Raw genomic sequence first — 22,178 nt, forward strand, 5'->3', positions numbered from 1 at the left:
ACTCGAACTTAATACCCACCTTTAGCCGCTAAAAACGTCATTTTTTCACGATTACTTTTCTTTAATAATCCATTTTAAGGAATACAAACTTTGTGAAAATTTGCTTTGGGCTTTTCCCCATCAAGTTATAATAAAATTTGCAACAAATACGTATAATCTCATGCCTTTTTCTTACTGATTTAGTTTTCACTTTAGCAATTTTAACGGCTAAACTCGAACTTAATACTCACCTTAAATGTAGAATTCGGCAGTAATTATTGATATGAGATAAGTTCACCCACTGTGGTGTCGCAAAGGACTGAATAGTGTCAGTCAGCGATAACTTTTTCAGTTTTGGCAATCCCTATTCATTCGATGATAATTTACTCTCAGCGAGCAGTTTTTAGAACTGAGAACAGAAAATGAGAGCTGGGCCACTTCATGGAATCCTACAATTGGTTTCCCCTAAACTTGGTCTTATTTTTTAATGAATCACCAAACAAAAACAATCTGTAGGTTGGGTCTTCTAAATCGCAATCTCTAATAACCAGAACTCAATTTATAATCGTCTTATCGGCAAAACTCACTCTCGTTGAAACAAGCCATTGTTTTCAGTATTTTACAGATGGAATTGCTGAGCACACGAAATTTCCCTATTCCGGCAATGATTGTTTCACTCTTGATTATAATGTTGGCAACATGTCTTCGGGGCATGAATATTGAAATTGGTAGAGAATTTTTATTGGAACCACCAAGGTAAGTTATGCATTTGTATTCCCCAAAGAACCATAACCTACTACAAAACTACTATGATTCAAAGTCTGCCATCAGATCTAAAATTTATGCCATCAATTGCGAATGGGCACTTGGGATTCACGGTATTTGGTGATGCCATATATGTTAATGGGGTGTATAATGGATTTAAAGGAGATAGCCGACGTGCACGATTGCCAAATTGGCTAAATATTACCGCAACTCTTCGGGGGACAACACACAGCGATAGCGCATTGCCAGGTGAACCTGTGGTCTATACTATGAATTTATTTAAAGGCTACTTTCAATGGCTTCAAAATTTTCAAAGCATCGGTGTAACCATGCGTCAAAGAGTATACGCGCACCGTTTCTACAATAGGGCCTTAATTTATGATCTAAAGGTGAAACGTATAGGAAACTCCAAAGGTATGCAATGTTATATACAAAATATCTTATATTTGTTAAGTTAAATAAGGAGAAATAAATACACCCAAAGAAAATTGTTGGTAGACAAAGCAGAAAATTCTATTGAAACAGAACAGAAAAAAGTCCCCTGAAAAAGGAAACGATCTCACGGTTTTCCAAAACACCGAACTTTTTTTTTTAAACTCTAATAGCTCATTCACATTAGGCTCGAAATCTACTACAAGTGGATTTGAAATCCCTTTTTTTATAAGGCAAATGACAGATAAAATCTAGCTAAAGTGGATTTTGAAAGAGTAATGTGTATGAGGCATAAAGCCACAAATACGCTTTAGTTGAACTGAAACAAATAAAAAGGCTAATCTACGGACTATCAAACAATAATAATACATTAGAATAAGTATTGTTTTTTTTTTAATTGCGTTTAATACATCATTAAACATTACATCTCTAAAATCCTCTTTAACTAGATTTCAACTGCCATTTGCCTTATAGAAAAAGATTTAAAATTTTTCTCAATTAAATCATGAACCTGATTTTCTCCAATTAAGGCATAAAGCAAAAGAACAAAGCACTTGGAGTGAGGAGGAAATATCTCACTCTCCAAAATTTAAAGAAATCGGATAAAAATTACAATGATAGTTTACCTCAAAGGGTGTAAAATAAAAGGGCTATATTTGGTCTATGGATAAATAGCTTAATAACTTATGAGCATAAACATAATTTAAATTATTGGACAAGATTATATAAGCACTATTTTCAGATCCCCTGATTATTGACTTACAACGAAGTCCTGGAAAAGAAACAGCGGCGTTCACCTTCATACCTGTTTTGCTCAACACAAGTGATTTAACAATGGCACAAGCTACGACCAAAGTAGCTGAAAATACCCGATTCCAACCTGATCTTTCTCAGGTTTTTATAGCATTTAGTGACAATTTTGTACAAAATCGGAAAACTTTGCAATTGGAAAAAGGACAAAATATACTTCACTACCGGTTTATACTAACCATAGACTCAAATAAAGATGTGGCACTTGGGGAAATAAGAGAAGGTGAGAAATTCTATTTTTAAATCCAGAAAAGTAATAGATGGATCGCTTCATAGTTTTATCAAAAACTGGGAAAGAGATATTCGACATACACTGCTCTAAATGGGAACAGTTTTGGAACAAATTTCACATAGAAGTTGAAGGAAACATTGACTTGGTAAGAGTCCGAAAAAGCATTGAATGGTCACTTATTAATCTTATCTTAGTCACAAATCATAAATGCTGGAATATTTTACATGGCAAGCTCCTTGCCATCGCTAGAAAGTAAAAGACCAAACAATCCTTTCTATGGTTTAAGCCCTACAGGCTTAAGTCGAGGTCAACTAGATGCTGATTATGAGGGACATAATTTCTGGGACACGGAAATATGGATGTTACCGGTAGTCACGCAATTGGAAAATAGCTGGTCCCAAGAATTATTCAACTATCGCCAGAATCATATTCAAGGAGCTATGGATAATGCTAATATCACAGGCTATTCAGGAGCAAGGTTAGGGTAATATTTACGAATTTTAGGAAAATGAATAATTTCTAGCACTTATACTACAGATTCCCTTGGGAAAGTGCCTTTACCGGTACTGAAGTTACTAATCCATGTTGCCCAGAGGTATCGGAACAGGAAATCCATATATCAGCTGACATCGCAATCTCACTGGCGGTATTTTACTCAAGCACATTGAATAAAGAATGGCTATGCCTCACAGCATGGCCGTTAGTTAAAGAAATAGCAAATTTTCTTTGTAGCCGGACTTCTCTCAATGCTGAAACTGGAAAATATCACGTCAAGAGTGAGACTATTTCATTTATTTTAATCTCAAGATACATGTATAATGTATACTCCTTTCGTTCAAGATGTCATGGGACCAGACGAAGATCATGAAAATGTTGATGATAATGTTTATACAAATGTTGCATTCCAAAAGGCTCTTGAATTTGCTCTGTTTGTTTCTATAAATTATTCAAAGAAATTCCATTTACAAATCAATTGGATTTTTCAGATTTTCTCAAGGACAATGCTCCCCCAATTCAAGCCAATCATCTTTGGATTGGAAGACGCAAGCCAGTAATATGTTCATTTTATATGATGCTCTCAAAGATTACCACCCTCAACATCAGGGCTATTTGCCAGGGGAAGAAGTTAAGCAAGCCGACACTATCTTATTGGGATATCCACTACAGTTTGAAATGCCTAAGTATTTTTATTATTTAATATGATCATTGGAATAGGTCGAGTTTTGGTTTAAGTGTCTCAAACCATCCAATATACACCCTTAACAAAAAAGTAAATGTTGTAGTATTGGCACACCCAAAGAAATTTGTTAGTAGGGGCAGCAGAAAAGTCTGCTAAAACAACAGAAAGTCCGCTGAAAAAGGGACAGCAGTCACTGTTTGCTGAAATAGCAAACATTTCCTGCTATTTTTTAAGCTCTGTTACACTAAAACATGTTTTATTTTGGCAAAAATTTAAACTTAGGAGCGATCCTAATAGAATTAACACAATATATAATATCACAAAATGAATATCTATAGTATTTGACCAAAAATCTGAATATTTATCGAATTGAGGCATAACAGCAAACAAAATGTTTGCTGATCATATTTAGGAGCTTGTAAGTATATTACAGAGCAAAAATATACCAAAAACTACTTTGGTTCTTAAATATGCTTTGGGGAAAATGTTCTAACCTAAAAATGTTATAAATTGTTGTTCATTAGGCCCTGAAGTACAAAAATATAACAGCAGACATCGACTGCTGTTTTTAGCAGACTTTTTTCTATGAGTGCATGAAAGCGACATATCCTCCACTTCTCAAATTCTTTTTAAAGACTCTTTTCCACTGCTCTTAATTTCTTATGGATATAAAAAGCTTCTCTGCTTACATTACTTCTTTATACAATAAAATTAACAATACTAATAACTGGGCAATATTACAAAACACAATTCCAATTTTAAAAGCTCCCTAGGAATATTTTTGCAATATGTACACTCAAAATTATTCCCATTTTTTCAGTTCTACTCGATACAACGATCTCCTATTATATGAAAATGTTAGTCGCCCATCTGGCCCCGCTATGACATGGTCTATGTTTGCGATAAATTTTCTAGATGTTGGAGCTGAAGGAAAGGCTATACATTATTTCACGCGTGGATATAAAGAATATGTGCATCCCGAGTTTAAGGTAATTGAACAATTGAATGTCGATACTTAATTGGTTAGTTAGTATGAATGTTTATCGGTTCTACGACTCAGTTAAAAGATTCCATGTCTCACTAACAAATATGTTTCAGGTTTGGAGTGAAACGAAAATCGGTCTTGAAGGTTCTGCTAATTTTCTTACAGGAATAGGGGGATTCCTGCAATCTGTAATCAATGGATTTGCCGGCATTAGATTCAAACTTTATGCCAACAATAATACAGCACAGATGTCTATTCGGAATCCAACTATGTTGCCGGATAGCAATGGTTTGAAAATAAGAGGTATGTTCATAATCCGTTCCTACAGCCGACTAAGGGTTATAAACAATAGGGCTGTTTTCTTTTAACACTGGATGCAACATTTGTATGGGCTATCCAGAACATGGTTGCACTGGTGTTCTATCCAGAACATCTCATCAGTGCAAGTCGAGTCGGTGTTACCAGATTGCATTTTGATAAAGTGACGCTTTTTAGATTCACAATAGCAGTTTATTGTGACTAATTTATCGAATATCATGAAATTCAGTGTCATGAATAATCGCAGCAGTACATATTTATAACTATTTGAGCATTTCATACATTAAAAATTTAAGATTTCACTTGTTTTCTGTGATTGTTTTTAAACAGCTGATGACAGTGTTGCATATTTTTTGGAGATGTCCTGGATAAAGGAGTACTCTGTTTTCTTTTAGTCCGTGACTGCTTAGGGTATCCAGTGCAAAAAGAAAACAGCCCTAATATTAAAAGGTTCTTGGTAATTGTACCACTTTCAGTTGTATTTGAGAACTATCAGAGTCGATTTTCGATTACTGTTTTGTTCTCATTGTGACAGCTTGAAGAACCTGAAGTGATAATCATGTTGACTTCAGTGTTGAAAGCTAATCGGATAATTAAAACAATCTCTAATATATGCTAAATATATGCGTTATCACAATGGACTGAATAGTCTAAGTGAGCCTGAATCTTAATCGGGCTGCCACTTTAACCTTAACCTAATATATGCGTCTTCCTGTAAAATAACAAAGTACTGTTTTGAATCTTTGGAAATAGATTTTGGGATAGTTAGAAAATTGACTTTTGAGTCAAAAGAAATGGAAGAATGCGTCGCACATCGATATGAGAGATGTTTACGCTTGATTTTGAGACAATGATGCAAGTCAGTCATAGTCGATTTTAAGAACCACATAATTTCGTGCAGTTGATTGAAAACAAATAAAATAAATTACCCCGGCAACATTGGTCCATAATTTTCGTTTATCGAACTAAACGCGTATACGACAAGTATTGACATGGCATTAAAATGAAAATAAAAAGAAATTAAGTGCAGGAAATAAATTTCCATAAAGAAGAAAATGTAATTTTTTTGTTGTTGCCTAAAATTTAACATTAAGTTTTTCATTTAAAAAATAAAAACGAAATAAAAATAGTACAAACATGTATGGAACTAACACTGTCAATGCAACATTTGATGTGACGCATGCCAATTTCCCATCTTCCTACGTGTCTTGTCTTTGACTATTAGACAAAATAAATAAATAAACAAAAAATTTAAGATATTGGTTTAGCTGAAACAAACTAATCTTGTGGCTTTTGTCACGCCGGTACCATAAAAAGATTTACATCACCAAAAATCTTTTAATCGATTTCAGCCGATTTTCAAGAATATAAAAAGTCGATTAGAGAAATTTGAAGATTGATCGGAGAAGTGGATGGATGTTTTTAGAATATGTATCGTCACATATATCGAGACCATAAACACCCCGGTAATTTTTTTCCTTATCAATGCACGAAAATATCCAGTGCTACCAAGGTATGTCCTACATGGTACGAAGGTATATTAACAAAATATAGTATTTCGGTTTATACTTTAGTCGGAAAGGATCCAGAATTTATAACATTCCAAATACGATAAAAATATCTTTTCTTAACTATCCCTATAGGTCTTAAATTTGCCAATTCTTTGTTTGAGTTAAATATAGAGCAATTAAACGGAATCACATTAACATGTCTACAGTTAGGCAAATATGATTTGGAACTCGTTGGTGGAAAACATAACTCCATTCCCTTATATACCGGTTTCAAAAGTAAGAAGCGTATTGAAATTTTTGTTTTTATACATTTAAGTTTATTTGATATCTTCTTTGATTAATTAGTTCATTTCGAAAGAGCAGAAGAAATCATCATACAAACTATTATCTGAGGACCACCTTTGGAGGCCTGACATGTTCTTACGCATTGTAGCAAAGTATGTTTTTTTTAGATAGCATTTTGTGTGAGACACGTATAATGGAATATTTTATATATATATATGTATATGTTAATTAATTGGACTGTGTAAAATGATAAACTATTGCAAAATTATGTGGGATGATCAATATGAAGGGGGAAATAAGCTTCAATCATTGACTTTCCCCGAATATATATACCAATCCAGAAAAGTCTATTTGATCATCCTAAAAAGTTATGGAATATATGGTGAGTATGTGGTAATTTGAAGTATAGTATACTAAGCTATTGAGTGGGGCTATTGCGAGTACGGTCTATATGGTTTAAGGTTTGGATAAAAAGTCTTCAACATAATTTATAGCAAAAATATAAATCTACTTAAATTTAGATATTGTTCCTCCCGAGATATTTGTCGATGCCTGTTTGCCTCCACTGAGCACAACATATGGAGTTTTTGTTTCTTTTTGTTTCTGTTGCAACATTGTCAGTGTACCTAGGGGTGTGTCTGTTGAACTCATGGTCTTCATTAACTGGAAGTAGATATAAATTGTATTAGTTTTTGGAAGTCAATTGGTAGCCGCATTTCCCCGCACTTACTCCTTCTTGTTCCATCTTCTTCAATCGTTTTTCAATCTTATTTTTGCCCGGACCTTTTCCATGGAACTTGTGAGACAAATAACGGAAAGCTTCTTTTAAATTCAAAATTCGGCCATTATCATCAATGTATTCCAACTTAACGTTCGGCTTAAAATTGTCCTTATCCTTGAATTCCATTATGGGTCCACCGTGATACCGATCACGTCGGCCTCCAAATTTGTCATCCTCCCTAAATAACAATTCATTTTTATTTAATTTAGCACAGATTTTGAGGGTATTTCTTAACTTACCCAACATTTTTATCTTCTATAGAATAATTTTTAGCTTGCAGATGCGCCATTTTGGAATTGCTTGGTCGATTGTGCTCTTCCTTCTCCAAATAGCCTTTGGATAAGGCCAACCTCAATGCATTGGCTACACCTGCCCCTACATCAGGTTCCTCATCGAGAATGGCCACTTCCTCAACTTCATTGACAATATTATCCAAATTCGCGGGTTTGTTGACTTCATCGGGGTTGACTGAATTCCACGTACCATGTCCGGTGTCTACAAGCACATCGTCGTGGTCACTTAGACGTTCCTCTTGTATTTCATTGACTTCGTAGTCGATCATGTCATTGGAATCTTCATCACGATTACCAGCCATACCGTATGTGGGTATATCTCCCAAAGTACGACAAAATTCAGCCGTCGCATTCAAGACAATGTTGCTATCTCGATTACCATCTACATCCATTGCATTTTCTTCTTCGTTCTCAGTTTTGACTTCAACTTTTATGTCGACTGGTAAAGATTTTTGTATTAGGTTTTCTTTTTGCTTGAGTTTGCGAGCTTTCGAGAGAATGCGTCCTAGGTCATCGTCTTCCTCTTCAATTTTGATATCCTGTTCTTCAGTTGATAGATCGCGGTCACTTGGACTTCGATGGCGACCAGAGCGACTGCCGAAATTGTTTGAAGAGCTTTCCTCTGAAAGAGGCATTAAATCATCGGCCTTAAGCTTTTGCCTCAACTTTTTGACTTTCTTCTTTGGTTTCTTAAACCTGTAAATACATTATGTGTTATCGTCGATCAACTTTATTTTTCGGTTATACTTACTTGGCCATCTCCGCTTCTGTTAACGTATCAGATGCAAGTGTAATTTCTGTATCAGCTAATGTCTCCAAACGCTTACCCGCTAATTTTGTTTTTATTTCCAAAAGCTTGCGCCTATGTTCGCGTTCCTCCTCAATATTTTCACCAATAACAAAATTTCTTGTTTTTTTCTTGTTCCCATCCAAGTCTTCGTCATATTTCTCCAGAACGCCTCTCTCAATGGGATTGCCCAATTCGTCGTATTGCTCTTCGTAGACATTGTAACCATATGATAAGGGATTTTGTTTCTTGTTAGCCACATTTTTTCGATAACGTTCATCATCCAACATATTTACATTAACCAATGTATCACCCTCTTTTTCATCTAAGACATCTGCGTCTTTCAATGTCAGTATTATAGACTTGCCCTCTGTGAAGTCGTCCATATCATGATCGACCTTCAATCCCTTAAGGTGCTTTTCGTCGTACGCTTTGCGACGGGCCTCCACCTGTTCTTGTTGTACTAAGTCATCAATACCAAATTCTTTATCCAGTTCTTCCAATGCTTTAGCCTATTTGAGAAGTGGAAAGAGTTATTAAAAGCAAAATTTCTATATTTACAGTAAAGGACTTACTCTCTTTTCTGCTTCCTTTTTCTCGTCCACAGCTCGTTTGTTGCGTTGCACCCACTTACTTACGTCATCGATCTCTTCATCCGATTCTCCCAACGTTTGTATACGGGCAAGGCGTTCCTCCAGAAACCGTTTTTCTTTTCTTTGCTTTAGTTTTTCTCTTAGACTCTCAGCTTTTGCCTTATCCTTTAAGCTTTCTGCCGGTTTATGCAAAAACTCTCCCCACTCGTCCTTGTACATGGATAAATTTTTTTGCCCAGGCTTTTTCAGTTCGGCCTCTGCTGCTGCTGATGTGGAAGGTTTGGACGACGACCCAGAGTCTATTTCTAATGGCTTTAAGCCAAGTTTAGCGCGAAGTTTATTTGTTTCCTCTATAGAAAGGCAGTCACCAGCTCCATTTTCAGGTATAGGAGAAAATTCTCGATTTTGTGGTTTAACAATTTCTACCGATTTTTCACGCTCACTTTCCAAAGAAAGGGCTCTTTCAATCTCCTTGTCTTCATTTTCTTCTCGGCGCCTAAAATACCTTTCTTTATCCAACCTTTCCCTGTCACGGTCTCTTTCGCGGTCCCTTTCCCCTCGATCTCTTTCGCGATCCCTTTCCCTTCTTCGCTCGTACTCCTTTCTCCTTTCCCTTTCCTTTTCTTTTTCATAGGCCCTTTCTCGCTCATATTGCCGTTCTCTCTCCTTTTCCTTTTCCCTTGCCTTTTCCTTTTCGTAAGCCCTCAAGCGTTCCTTCTCATACTCCCTACGCCGACGTTCCTCTTCCAAATCAGTGTGTTTAGTAATCTGCGGTGGAGGAGGTGCACTACGCTCACGTTCCTTGCTTCTGCTCTTATGGCTTCCTTCATCGCCTATGGGTACTTCGACACAATCAGAACCTGAAATAAAATAAATTTGGTTAAAGCTACATGTCCATACAAATCATTTCTCGACGCATTTCTAAACCCATTCAATTCTGTATCGAAATGACGAAAACACAGATTACCTCAAGGTCACCCCGCCTGTAAGAGAAATGAAAAATATACGATGATTTAAAGGGAACAATCAGAATTGTGTGAGTGCTGGATGAATAAGATAATTGGAAAGAGTCAAACATTGTTCATTGGCAATCGCTTTACATTTGTCTTTGAATCTTATTCATCCATTCCATCTACAGACACATCACACGTCCCCAAGAAAAGATTGTGTTCCCCCCAATTAAAACTGACTGACAGCAAGGATCAAATATATCCACTTACTATCTGAATCTGTTTCTGTCACTGCTATGACATTCTGCCTATCATCACTATGAGATTTATGGCGTCTTTCCTCCCTGTGTTTTTCCTTGTGTTTCTTATGACGGCGATGATGGACATCGTGAGTATCATCCTCATCCGTGGTGTTTTTGGGAGTTCTGGAACGATGCCGTTTGTGCTTTTTTTCTTTTTTATGCTTTTTTCCTGATGATGAACCCATCTCGAGAAAATATTTTCCCTTTTTCAATAATCTTTAGTCCAAGTGTTGTTTGCACTAATTCATAGATGATTGTCACGTTATTTGGTTTCTTTTTTGGAATAATTGCTATTGGTAATCAGTTTTCTTCTCTGTATAAACGTTTATTTTCGGAAACGAGTCAAAACGATGTAATATTTAGTGCTGCCAGATTTGTTTTGGTTTGAGTGTTGTCTCGAAAAGTTATGCGCCTTTCAGACTATAAGTCTATCCGGACGGAATGTGTGTTTGTAAAGAACCTTATAATGTGGCCAATCGTTCGGAATTGTCGGCGATGTCTAAATAATCGATAAATGTGTTATCGATCCCATAAACAAGCAGCAATATCGATTATGTCTTCCAGCATAACTTATAGTGTAGCCACAATTTGGGATATGTGCGACACGAACACTGTCGTCCGGATAAACTTATATTCTTGACGGCGCAAAAAGACACTACTTATATAATGTCATACCCCCTGTAGTATTTGTCCCAAGAGTAAGTGCAGTCCAAAAAAATGAATTGTGGCAACTCACATACATTTGTTTATTGTTCCATTCCACCAGACAAACTCGTAAACATATCATTTAGCGCATTCAAACGAGCCAATTCTTCTCTTAGTTCGACATAATCTAAATACGAGAGATTTCCATTTTGAAGCTGGAAGTTTTTAACATGCAGCACTCTCATCAGCTCTTTTTGCTTACGGGCAATGCCTTTGTCATCAATCCCCTTAGATTCTTCCACGATATTTTTAATATTTTTCTTTCTTTTTGATTTTTTACTAGAAGTCTTAACAGTAATTGATTAGTCAATTAAAATGATATAAAGCATTAACTTTACAACGTACCTCCGAATCCATAATATCAATATATATCGTAAATTGTATAAAACATGCGACAAGTAGCAATAGTTGCCAGATTCCTGGAAAAACAAAATGAAGAATGTCTTGCAATATCCCACAACAAAATAAAACAGGTAGTGTCACCTCCTCAAACACATTAATGTTGGTTTGTACGCTGTGTTGACATTTCAATTAAAAACAACAAAGATTTCGAACATCGTATAATGCGCGTCCAGATTATAAGTTTATCCGGACGGAATGTCTGTGTTTGAAAGTGTGACGAATTATCGGCGATGACTAAATATTCGATAAATGTGTTATCGGTAACATTAACAAGCAGCATCATCAATTATGGTCAACATCTGGGATATGTTCGACACGTGCACTGTCGTCCGGATAAACTTACATCCCCAAATTCATAAAAGTTAACGTAAACATTAAACCTAGTATTACCATATAAACACCTTGTATAAATTGTCAGTAAATCATTGTGAATATAGGCAATAGTCTGGATGGCGCATAAGCGTAGTATTAGAACTCAATAATTTTAACATGCGGTCAGAACGAAGGCTATTGTCTTTTTTTGAATAGGTCTTATTTTGTAATACTAGTATAGCCCATAATACTATTATAGCTCGAAATCTACCAAACAAAAACAATGTGGATATTGTGGTATTACTATGCTCGAGATTTCCTTTTTGTTTTGGATATCCATCCATCACAGATATTCCTTATGCGCTTTACAGACTATCAGTTATTGCGGACGACAGTGCTCGTGTCGAACATATCCCATATATTGTGCACACTATAAGTTATGTCCGAAGGCATAATCGATACTGATGCATGTTTATGGGATCGATAACACATTTACCGATTATTTGGTCATCGCCGACAAGTCTTATCGATCCGACACACTGTAAGATTCTGTACAAACACCGACATTCCGTCCGGAATAACTGATAGTCTGTAAAGCGCATTATATGTTTTTCCGGACGGAATGTCTGTGTTTGTAAAGAATCTTACAGTGTGGCCGAACATTACGAATTGTCGGCTATAAATGTGTTATCAATCCCGTTAACATGCTGGGGCTGTCTTCGATCATAACTTATTGTGTGGCCAATACCTGGGATATGTTCGACACCTGCACTGTCCACTCGCTCGCATAATAAAACGATCAGAAATATGGCCGCACTGTTTCTAATCTCAAATTGTGAAATCTTGCAATACTTACTTTTCTTTGATCTGGCAATAATAATTTAATTTTTAGCGCTCAGTAAATAAAAAACCAATTGAGTTGTGAGTTTGATTATCGACGTCGCATTATTATAAATTGGCTGTTTGTTCACAACAAAAGAAATTGGTAAACATTGTTATTACTAATTCCATTTTTGGCAATTTACAATTGTAAATTTGTATGTTGTTTCGTCTTTCTAATTTGATATACATATGTATAGTGTATTGAAAGAGCTTCAATAGAAAATGTATGATGAACTTTGAAATTGCATCCCTACTTTAAAGTAGTAAATTTTCTTTCCTATTGCTTGAGGAAGATAATTTTTAACAAAAGGGAGAATTAGTCCTAACAATCCAGGTATGTAGAAATCCAATCAAGGAATGTAATCGCCACGGCATTTTAATTTTATTAAGACAATTCAATAAACCAGATGTATAGTGTATTGAAAGAGCTTCAATAGAAATTGTAAATTGATGAACTTTGAAATTGCATCCCTACTATAAAGTAGTAAATTTCCTTTCCTAGAATTAACTATTGCTTGAGGAAGATAATTTTTAACAAAAAGAGAGAATTAGTCCTAACAATCCAGGTATGTAGAAATCCAATCAAGGAATGTAATCGTCACGCAATTTTAATTTTATTAAGTCAATTCAATAAACCATGTGAGGCCAATAATAGTGTACCACTAGCTACTATAAGTAATAGTGACTAATAATTCGTGGGTTAAGCATTGAATGTGAAAAAATGAATAAAAATATCTCGTTAGAATTAGCAAATACCCTGCTCTGTTATATATAAAATAATATGATACCCAAAATTCAAGCACGGATCGATAATCACACCCATACATTTAATACTATTTGCATCCAACTTATATAATATATTAAATACCATCCACATTATATAACAAAAGTATTATCGAACTTATGTAAATTAATTGAAATTAGAAATTTGTCAATAGGCCTACGTACTGCAATATCACATTTACGGCCATTTGCATGTATGTAACATTCAGTTAACAGAAAGTAACCTTCAAATATCTTCTCTACGTTTAACTTTGCCTGAACATTTTTCAGCAGCTAAATTCCTAACTGATATATGGAATAGGCAAGATGGCAGATATGCTCATAGTATGATTTAAAAGCTAGTTATACCTCATTAAAATTACACTTCCAAAATTCACTTTAACTAGATTTGCATACCTTTGCCAAGTCCACTTTTAGTACATTTTGAGCCTAGCGAAGCACTACCGTAGCTGCATGAAATCGGGGTTAGTTTGCTTAATGTATTGCTTAGAACATTTGTGTATATATACTTCTCAATGGTTGATATACAGAAATTGTTTTTTACCTTATTGTAAGCCAATTATAGCGTGTCAATTTGGAACTAGTTGCACAATTTTTAGTTATAATTGAATACACCCCAATACTTTATTTATCCCTCTTACTTTTTTTATCAGTTTTTATTCAGTTATACTAAACATACTGCCATGGATTGTAATGAAACAACGCGAATATTAAACTCTGAGACTATTGAACAGTTGCAAAAGACCCGCGATGAGGAACTCTCAAAAGTTAGAAAATTACGTTTAGTCCTCAAAGAGCTCAAACAATTAAATTGCTCTAAAATGTCTGTAATTGACAGAGAGCAAATAGAAAAGGCTTTGAAAGTTATAAAAATTGGAGATTACTTATATCTAAATGAGAAAAAGAACCAGTGCCTCCTTGGTGAGTACTCTCTCATGGTAAATAAGATATCTGTGCCTTATTATTCTGCTGTCATTTCAGATCTGGGCGATGTATGCAAAGTAAACTTAAATTATACAGAACGAAAAGCCGTTAGGCACCATTTAACGGAAAATCTTCAAAATTTACAACGTGTTCGAGATTTTGGAAAGAAACTTCAAGATGAATTGCCAGTACTATTTTCAGATTCTAATCATCCGCATGAGGAAATTTTAAATTTGGAAATGCAAAGAAGATGCAATTTTGAGCAACTTACCTCGCTAAAAAACCGAAAATGTCATTTTTTGAAAGTAGCGGCCGATTTAAAAATGGGTCCTTATCTATCATATGAGTTGGATGTAATGTTTGCCAAGGCCCGTCAGAATCAAACTAAAGTTAATGTTTTACGAGGTTACTTTATTAATGAATTACTGACACGCACAGAACATAGCTTAAAGGCTGTACAGGAAGTAGAGTCATACATAAACGATGCACTTGAAAAGGAATTGGATGCTAGTAACTAAATAATTTAAATAAATCCAATGCTCAATGTGTTCCCTATAATAATAAAATGTTGTAAGGATATATTTTGAAACTGAGAACAAAATTTTCAGTTTGTTTTGTTTTTTTTTTTGTTGCTTTGGGATAATCGTTGCACAGCTGATTAGAATGAAATAGGAAAGTAATTTTCATTCATATACATATGTGTCTGTAATTGCAACACAAAGACAAAAACCAACAATTGGTTCTATCGCTTTTCCAAATAGCTACATAAAATTGTTAATGATGGCATTAGATTCCATAGACGATAACCATGAAAATTATTCTGATGGCCAAAAGTCGCAAAAAGGAACTACTTCTCAGCAGGAGTACAAGGAATGTGATGAGATGAAAGAAAAATCTTTGCCAGACAGTGCTAATGAAACAGATAATGATGATAAAGAGGACAATGTGAGTACGACTACAAACACAACAACAAGTTCTGGAGTAAACAGAACTCGTCGCAAAATTAAGTCACCAAAAATTGTGAAACCGTCCTTTAGATATGTGTAAGAAAATAAAAAATTGAAAATTGAATATATATGGTGTTCACATATACATTTTAAGGTGTCATTTGAAAGAAGACCATGGTCAACCTTTGTTTGGTGTCCAATTCAATCATCACTTAAGTCATCAAGCCATATTTGCGTCAGTAGGGAAAGACCGAATATCCATTTATGAGTGCACCAACATTGAGGAAGATGGTGGAATAAAACTACTACAAAGTTACGCGGATCCAGATGTAAGTAAATAAGTTAATTTACTTTATAATATATTCTTCTAGTGAATCAACTTAGTTTAAAAATTCAATAGTTTAAAATTGTGTGTGTTTGATTCTTAATTAAGTAATTTCGGCAAATTTGAGCGAATGAATTGTTCATACCCATCTTCAATAAACAAGATTTGTATTAAAATTGCGGCTCAAGTTTAAAGCAATTGAAAAACGTATATAAGAGGTTACATTTATTTTTTCATGAATTACTAAAGTGATTTCATTACATTATTTCAGCCCGATGAAAACTTTTATACGTGTGCATGGTCCTACGATCCCGACACATCAGATCCTATACTAGCTGCTGCGGGCTACCGAGGTGTAATTCGTCTTTTCAACATTTCCAGACATACTAGCAATAAACATTTCATTGGCCATGGCCACGCCATAAATGAGTTAAAATTCCATCCAAAATTACCACAAATTCTTTTGTCCGGTAGCAAAGACCATTCATTGCGTTTATGGAATATTGCTTCAGATGTATGTCTTGCAATTTTCGGTGGCGTTGAAGGCCATAGAGATGAAGTTCTGTCCTTAGATTTTGATTTAAAAGGAGATAGAATTATGTCTAGTGGAATGGATCATTCTCTCAAATTATGGTGCTTAAATAAGCCTGCTATACGAGATGCCATACAGAATAGTTTCCAGTTTAATTTCGGAAAAAATACCACACCGTATCCTACGATTAAAGAACATTTCCCAGATTTCTCCACACGAGATATTCATCGTAACTATGTTGATTGTGTTGTCTGGTTTGGAGATTTTGTTCTTTCCAAGTCATGTGAGAACTCGATTGTATGTTGGAAGCCGGGCAAATTAGAGCAGCAAGATATAAAACCGCATGAAACATCTACAACAATTATTCACCATTTTGATTATAAAGAATGTGAAATTTGGTTCATTCGCTTTGCCTTTAATCCATGGCAGAAAATGTTAGCTCTTGGAAATCAGCAAGGTAAGACTTATGTATGGGAGTTGGATAGTTCTGACCCGAATTTAACCAAATGTAGCACATTGGTTAATCCTAAGTGCACTGCTGCCATCAGGCAAACCACTTTCTCTAAGAATGGGTCTATTCTGATATGTGTATGTGACGATGGAACCATATGGCGATGGGACAGAGGCCAGTGAAAGACTAACTTTTGCGAAAATATAAAAGAACCAAAATCGTGTTGCTATAAATTGTGACGAGTCAATGCATACTGTGAAGTATATTCTCTGACACGTGAATAATTGCAGCGTTTTACCACGGAAGTTATATTCTATATTCATCTTCAGCAGCTTCCGCCATTACTGAGATCTCTTTATCATGATTTTAGAACGATTAACCATATAGCCTAATAAAATATGAATGACTTATTTGCTTGGTGTATTTGATTCCGAATGTAATCTGGCCTTACAATATGTATAATATAAAATAATGTATACTTTACAACCATTACGATAACAAAACCAAATTTGAATATTGCAGCGGTGTTTTTTTCATGTATCCGTTTAGTCAGATGGATGCTAGTAACTAAATAATTTAAATAAATCCAATGCTCAATGTGTTCCCTATAATAATAAAATGTTGTAAGGATATATTTTGAAACTGAGAACAAAATTTTCAGTTTGTTTTGTTTTTTTTTTTGTTGCTTTGGGATAATCGTTGCACAGCTGATTAGAATGAAATAGGAAAGTAATTTTCATTCATATACATATGTGTCTGTAATTGCAACACAAAGACAAAAACCAACAATTGGTTCTATCGCTTTTCCAAATAGCTACATAAAATTGTTAATGATGGCATTAGATTCCATAGACGATAACCATGAAAATTATTCTGATGGCCAAAAGTCGCAAAAAGGAACTACTTCTCAGCAGGAGTACAAGGAATGTGATGAGATGAAAGAAAAATCTTTGCCAGACAGTGCTAATGAAACAGATAATGATGATAAAGAGGACAATGTGAGTACGACTACAAACACAACAACAAGTTCTGGAGTAAACAGAACTCGTCGCAAAATTAAGTCACCAAAAATTGTGAAACCGTCCTTTAGATATGTGTAAGAAAATAAAAAATTGAAAATTGAATATATATGGTGTTCACATATACATTTTAAGGTGTCATTTGAAAGAAGACCATGGTCAACCTTTGTTTGGTGTCCAATTCAATCATCACTTAAGTCATCAAGCCATATTTGCGTCAGTAGGGAAAGACCGAATATCCATTTATGAGTGCACCAACATTGAGGAAGATGGTGGAATAAAACTACTACAAAGTTACGCGGATCCAGATGTAAGTAAATAAGTTAATTTACTTTATAATATATTCTTCTAGTGAATCAACTTAGTTTAAAAATTCAATAGTTTAAAATTGTGTGTGTTTGATTCTTAATTAAGTAATTTCGGCAAATTTGAGCGAATGAATTGTTCATACCCATCTTCAATAAACAAGATTTGTATTAAAATTGCGGCTCAAGTTTAAAGCAATTGAAAAACGTATATAAGAGGTTACATTTATTTTTTCATGAATTACTAAAGTGATTTCATTACATTATTTCAGCCCGATGAAAACTTTTATACGTGTGCATGGTCCTACGATCCCGACACATCAGATCCTATACTAGCTGCTGCGGGCTACCGAGGTGTAATTCGTCTTTTCAACATTTCCAGACATACTAGCAATAAACATTTCATTGGCCATGGCCACGCCATAAATGAGTTAAAATTCCATCCAAAATTACCACAAATTCTTTTGTCCGGTAGCAAAGACCATTCATTGCGTTTATGGAATATTGCTTCAGATGTATGTGTTGCAATTTTCGGTGGCGTTGAAGGCCATAGAGATGAAGTTCTGTCCTTAGATTTTGATTTAAAAGGAGATAGAATTATGTCTAGTGGAATGGATCATTCTCTCAAATTATGGTGCTTAAATAAGCCTGCTATACGAGATGCCATACAGAATAGTTTCCAGTTTAATTTCGGAAAAAATACCACACCGTATCCTACGATTAAAGAACATTTCCCAGATTTCTCCACACGAGATATTCATCGTAACTATGTTGATTGTGTTGTCTGGTTTGGAGATTTTGTTCTTTCCAAGTCATGTGAGAACTCGATTGTATGTTGGAAGCCGGGCAAATTAGAGCAGCAAGATATAAAACCGCATGAAACATCTACAACAATTATTCACCATTTTGATTATAAAGAATGTGAAATTTGGTTCATTCGCTTTGCCTTTAATCCATGGCAGAAAATGTTAGCTCTTGGAAATCAGCAAGGTAAGACTTATGTATGGGAGTTGGATAGTTCTGACCCGAATTTAACCAAATGTAGCACATTGGTTAATCCTAAGTGCACTGCTGCCATCAGGCAAACCACTTTCTCTAAGAATGGGTCTATTCTGATATGTGTATGTGACGATGGAACCATATGGCGATGGGACAGAGGCCAGTGAAAGACTAACTTTTGCGAAAATATAAAAGAACCAAAATCGTGTTGCTATAAATTGTGACGAGTCAATGCATACTGTGAAGTATATTCTCTGACACGTGAATAATTGCAGCGTTTTACCACGGAAGTTATATTCTATATTCATCTTCAGCAGCTTCCGCCATTACTGAGATCTCTTTATCATGATTTTAGAACGATTAACCATATAGCCTAATAAAATATGAATGACTTATTTGCTTGGTGTATTTGATTCCGAATGTAATCTGGCCTTACAATATGTATAATATAAAATAATGTATACTTTACAACCATTACGATAACAAAACCAAATTTGAATATTGCAGCGGTGTTTTTTTCATGTATCCGTTTAGTCAGATGCCTCAATGTTGTTCTCATGATGCGAAAACCTCACATACTGCAATTAGTCGTCTTGCATTTTTCTATGCAATGTAAATGTTGACATATAACAGATTTATATATAGCCGCGACAAGTTTGTGTTACAGGCTACATCAAGTCTAAAGATGCTTCGCATACTTAGTTTTAATGACACTATGCATCAAACTTTTTAATCGCCTCTCCATCTTAAGAATACATTTAATAACTGTAAAACCACTGTTAGATATAGAAATCCTCACCTTTGGGAAGGACATCTCACCCGAAAAGATCGATCTGTACCTAAGGTTAATTTTTACATTAATGAATTGCGAGTTCTACGATGTTCTGAATTCATGACATTGGCGGAAGCCATTCTCAAGAATTAGTGTAAATCAAACAAAAAACAATTTCATTCATTTAATCTTTTCTATTTTCAAACCATATTAATTTTGTTCTTGAAAAAATTCTGTCCAGCAGTATTCACAGAAACACCAGATTTCCTAACTGGTCCTTGTATCAGAAACATTGTCCTTTTCCTCTACCTCTGATTGGATGGAGTTAACCAATTTATATTTTGGTTAAGTGTTTCGCTAAGTTCCAGATGCACCGCTTATTGCTTCGAAAAATGTAATTTAATTTCGTTTAGACAATACTCAGCTTGTTGGATAGTTGATTCATCTTTTTTGCTTTGACCCAACCGCCACGCCTGTGTGCAGAGTTTTTTCGCTTCATCGACTAATCCTTGTTGTAAATAAATCAAACCCAAGTTCGATTGCAGCACACCTTCCTGCTGTCCGTCCTCAGTTTTCTTCACAATCTTTAAAGCTTCTTCAATATATGATATAGCTTCGCCCAACTGCTCCAATTTAACACAGGCTACACTTAAGTTATTGAGAATTGTAATACATTCTTCGTTGTCTGTACCATGTATTTTAATGAAACATTCATAAGCATTTTTAAGGTATTTCTTAGCATCCTCAAAGCTATTGATTTTCATGTGCAACTGTCCAAACCAATAGTGTGCTAAACCCAAGAGTTCTTTCAAATCCATATCTTCGGGTGATTTCCTTAAGCATTCTTCCACCTTCTGTATAGTCCATGTGAAACCTAGCATTGCCTTATTTACGTCATCGAGAAATTGAGCAATATTAGCTAATTTCAAACTAATATGTAGGATCTTAGGGTTATCCTCCGCATAGCCATCCTGCATTAATCTTTTCATCACCTCTGTAAAGAGCTTCTCCGCCTTCTTATATTGCTCCCTTTCTAGAGCCAAATTTCCCATAACATCATAAACGTAAGTGATTCCATCTCTGCTCTGCAAATCCTGAGCCATACGAAGCGCAAGATGTAACATTTGTTCTGCTTTATCAAACTTTCCCCCATTGATACTTAATACTGCACGCTTAATGGTTGTAATAAGTTTATCTTCGGGGGTCTCTTCCTCCTTTGCTGAAAATCCAAAAAGCGATAGTGACAGTGGAACAACAACATAGTTACTGCAAGAGTTATGTGGACGTTTGGGCTGAACCTTAGTGCATAGTTGTCGAGTATTGTTGAGGAATCTCAGATTCCTTATCAAACAACGTTGTAAGAACCATCTCATTTCGTATATTTGTTTTAATTTATGTAATGTTTTGAAATGGTCTCACTGCCAGTGTTGCTTTGAGAAAATCATATTTTTTTATTTATCATTTATTTATTCATTTGTTTAGAGTTACCATCGCAATTGTGTCACGGGGTGGGGCTAAATTTGTTACCGATCACACTAACAAGCTGCAGTGTTGATTATGCCTTCGAACATATATGGGATATGTCTACAAAAGTTGGACATTATCGTCCAGATAAACTTATAGTCTGAAGTTTATCCGGACGGAATGTCGGCTTTTGAAAATAATCTTACACAGTGACCAATCGATTGTCGGCGTTGACTCAATATTCGATAAATGTCTTATCGATCCCATTAACAAGCGGCAGTATCGACGGCATGTCCGACATAACTTATAGTGTGGCCAACATCTGGGATATGTCCCTGCCAACATTTATTGAATTTGGGGGCGCTTTTGAGAATCCCCACTACGTCGAAAACAGTCGTATACGATATCCAAAACTCCTCGGAAAAGCGCCGTCACTATTGAGAAGTTGTACCACGCCAAGTTACTAGAAAAAAGTATCGCATTAGTGCAATTATCAGGTGCCCTTCTGGACACATTTAGAAGGACGTCAATAAGATCCCCATCAAACAATCAGAGAAAGTGCATTTTAAGATAGTTGTAAAAGAATCATTGTGGTCAAATAAAACACGATTGTTTAGATGTTTATTAATTTTATTAAACGTTTATAAAATCTCATAAATGTAACATTTATACGGCTATCGCATCACATTTAACATATTTTATGCATTAATAAAAGATTGATGTTGAGTTACAAGTTGCAAGTTACATGTTGTAGCGTCTATCAGCCAATGCTTTTATTCCCAATGGAGGCAGCGTGTCTGGAAAAATATTTCAAAAACTATCACTTTATTCCATTTGGAAAGTCAAAAATTTTCACCAATACACCTTTCACAATTTTGAGCTAAATAACTATGTTTTCAGAACTTCATTATCGTTTTTATTTAAATAAATTATAAGAAGCTAGTTGTGCTTGGTGTTTCACAAAATATAAAATGGCTATTGTAACAATAGTGATGGCAAAATACTTTCATGCGAATAGTGATGGCAAAATACTATCACAGTTGGCGATTGTTGCAGTGTCACTTACGAGTCTGTGGTAGCGATGAGGATGAAATGGAACTTTGAAATGCTGGCAGGGGTTCGACACGAGCACTGTCGTCCGAAAAAAATATAA

General features: G+C 35.2%; 7 protein-coding genes across 12 annotated transcripts; 4 read left to right on the forward strand and 3 right to left on the reverse strand.

Moving 5' to 3' along the window:
• Positions 1 to 552: 552 nt before the first annotated feature.
• Positions 553 to 6,842, forward strand: LOC142227403 (protein-glucosylgalactosylhydroxylysine glucosidase). Of its 2 annotated transcripts, none has more exons than XM_075297942.1 (12): positions 553 to 735; positions 800 to 1,158; positions 1,907 to 2,209; positions 2,263 to 2,363; positions 2,413 to 2,696; positions 2,756 to 2,994; positions 3,059 to 3,146; positions 3,205 to 3,399; positions 4,219 to 4,387; positions 4,497 to 4,686; positions 6,345 to 6,488; positions 6,558 to 6,842. In XM_075297942.1, the coding sequence occupies exons 1-12, from the start codon at positions 605 to 607 to the stop codon at positions 6,602 to 6,604; spliced, it is 2,250 nt and encodes a 749-aa protein (XP_075154057.1). In that variant the 5' UTR covers positions 553 to 604; the 3' UTR covers positions 6,605 to 6,842. The 2 variants fall into 2 exon arrangements, with proteins under 2 accessions (XP_075154057.1, XP_075154058.1); XM_075297943.1 differs by having other exon boundaries at positions 554 to 735; positions 1,919 to 2,209.
• Positions 6,507 to 10,731, reverse strand: LOC142227402 (U4/U6.U5 tri-snRNP-associated protein 1). The gene is made up of 6 exons (XM_075297940.1): positions 10,172 to 10,731; positions 8,934 to 9,811; positions 8,323 to 8,870; positions 7,518 to 8,267; positions 7,228 to 7,456; positions 6,507 to 7,160 (listed from the first exon to the last, which is right to left on the reverse strand). The coding sequence occupies exons 1-6, from the start codon at positions 10,386 to 10,388 to the stop codon at positions 7,005 to 7,007; spliced, it is 2,778 nt and encodes a 925-aa protein (XP_075154055.1). The 5' UTR covers positions 10,389 to 10,731; the 3' UTR covers positions 6,507 to 7,004.
• Positions 10,732 to 10,925: 194 nt separating this feature from the next.
• LOC142227408 (uncharacterized) lies at positions 10,926 to 11,367 on the reverse strand. The gene is made up of 2 exons (XM_075297952.1): positions 11,254 to 11,367; positions 10,926 to 11,195 (listed from the first exon to the last, which is right to left on the reverse strand). Exons 1-2 carry the CDS (start codon positions 11,263 to 11,265, stop codon positions 10,950 to 10,952), a joined length of 258 nt encoding a protein of 85 aa, XP_075154067.1. The 5' UTR covers positions 11,266 to 11,367; the 3' UTR covers positions 10,926 to 10,949.
• Positions 11,368 to 12,468: 1,101 nt separating this feature from the next.
• dgt2 (dim gamma-tubulin 2) lies at positions 12,469 to 14,812 on the forward strand. 3 transcript variants are annotated; one of them, XM_075297950.1, is made up of 4 exons: positions 12,498 to 12,607; positions 12,702 to 12,838; positions 13,941 to 14,208; positions 14,269 to 14,812. In XM_075297950.1, the coding sequence occupies exons 3-4, from the start codon at positions 13,971 to 13,973 to the stop codon at positions 14,727 to 14,729; spliced, it is 699 nt and encodes a 232-aa protein (XP_075154065.1). In that variant the 5' UTR covers positions 12,498 to 12,607; positions 12,702 to 12,838; positions 13,941 to 13,970; the 3' UTR covers positions 14,730 to 14,812. The 3 variants fall into 3 exon arrangements, with proteins under 3 accessions (XP_075154064.1, XP_075154065.1, XP_075154066.1); XM_075297949.1 differs by lacking the exon at positions 12,702 to 12,838 and having other exon boundaries at positions 12,469 to 12,607; XM_075297951.1 differs by lacking the exons at positions 12,498 to 12,607; positions 12,702 to 12,838 and adding an exon at positions 13,007 to 13,070.
• A 29-nt stretch (positions 14,813 to 14,841) lies between these two features.
• On the forward strand, positions 14,842 to 16,876 carry LOC142227405 (polycomb protein esc-like). Of its 2 annotated transcripts, none has more exons than XM_075297946.1 (3): positions 14,842 to 15,254; positions 15,313 to 15,487; positions 15,755 to 16,876. In XM_075297946.1, exons 1-3 carry the CDS (start codon positions 14,989 to 14,991, stop codon positions 16,646 to 16,648), a joined length of 1,335 nt encoding a protein of 444 aa, XP_075154061.1. In that variant the 5' UTR covers positions 14,842 to 14,988; the 3' UTR covers positions 16,649 to 16,876. The 2 variants fall into 2 exon arrangements, with proteins under 2 accessions (XP_075154061.1, XP_075154062.1); XM_075297947.1 differs by having other exon boundaries at positions 15,022 to 15,156.
• A 139-nt stretch (positions 16,877 to 17,015) lies between these two features.
• Positions 17,016 to 19,184, forward strand: LOC142227404 (polycomb protein esc-like). Of its 2 annotated transcripts, none has more exons than XM_075297944.1 (3): positions 17,016 to 17,562; positions 17,621 to 17,795; positions 18,063 to 19,184. In XM_075297944.1, the coding sequence occupies exons 1-3, from the start codon at positions 17,297 to 17,299 to the stop codon at positions 18,954 to 18,956; spliced, it is 1,335 nt and encodes a 444-aa protein (XP_075154059.1). In that variant the 5' UTR covers positions 17,016 to 17,296; the 3' UTR covers positions 18,957 to 19,184. The 2 variants fall into 2 exon arrangements, with proteins under 2 accessions (XP_075154059.1, XP_075154060.1); XM_075297945.1 differs by having other exon boundaries at positions 17,330 to 17,464.
• Positions 19,185 to 19,735: 551 nt separating this feature from the next.
• Ttc19 (tetratricopeptide repeat domain 19) lies at positions 19,736 to 21,031 on the reverse strand. The gene has a single exon (XM_075297948.1). The coding sequence runs from the start codon at positions 20,932 to 20,934 to the stop codon at positions 19,939 to 19,941; it is 996 nt and encodes a 331-aa protein (XP_075154063.1). The 5' UTR covers positions 20,935 to 21,031; the 3' UTR covers positions 19,736 to 19,938.
• Between the last annotated feature and the right edge of the window lie 1,147 nt (positions 21,032 to 22,178).

This window comes from Haematobia irritans, chromosome 2, assembly GCF_050003625.1.
Source record: "Haematobia irritans isolate KBUSLIRL chromosome 2, ASM5000362v1, whole genome shotgun sequence".
In the NCBI taxonomy this organism is placed as follows: domain Eukaryota; kingdom Metazoa; phylum Arthropoda; class Insecta; order Diptera; family Muscidae; genus Haematobia; species Haematobia irritans.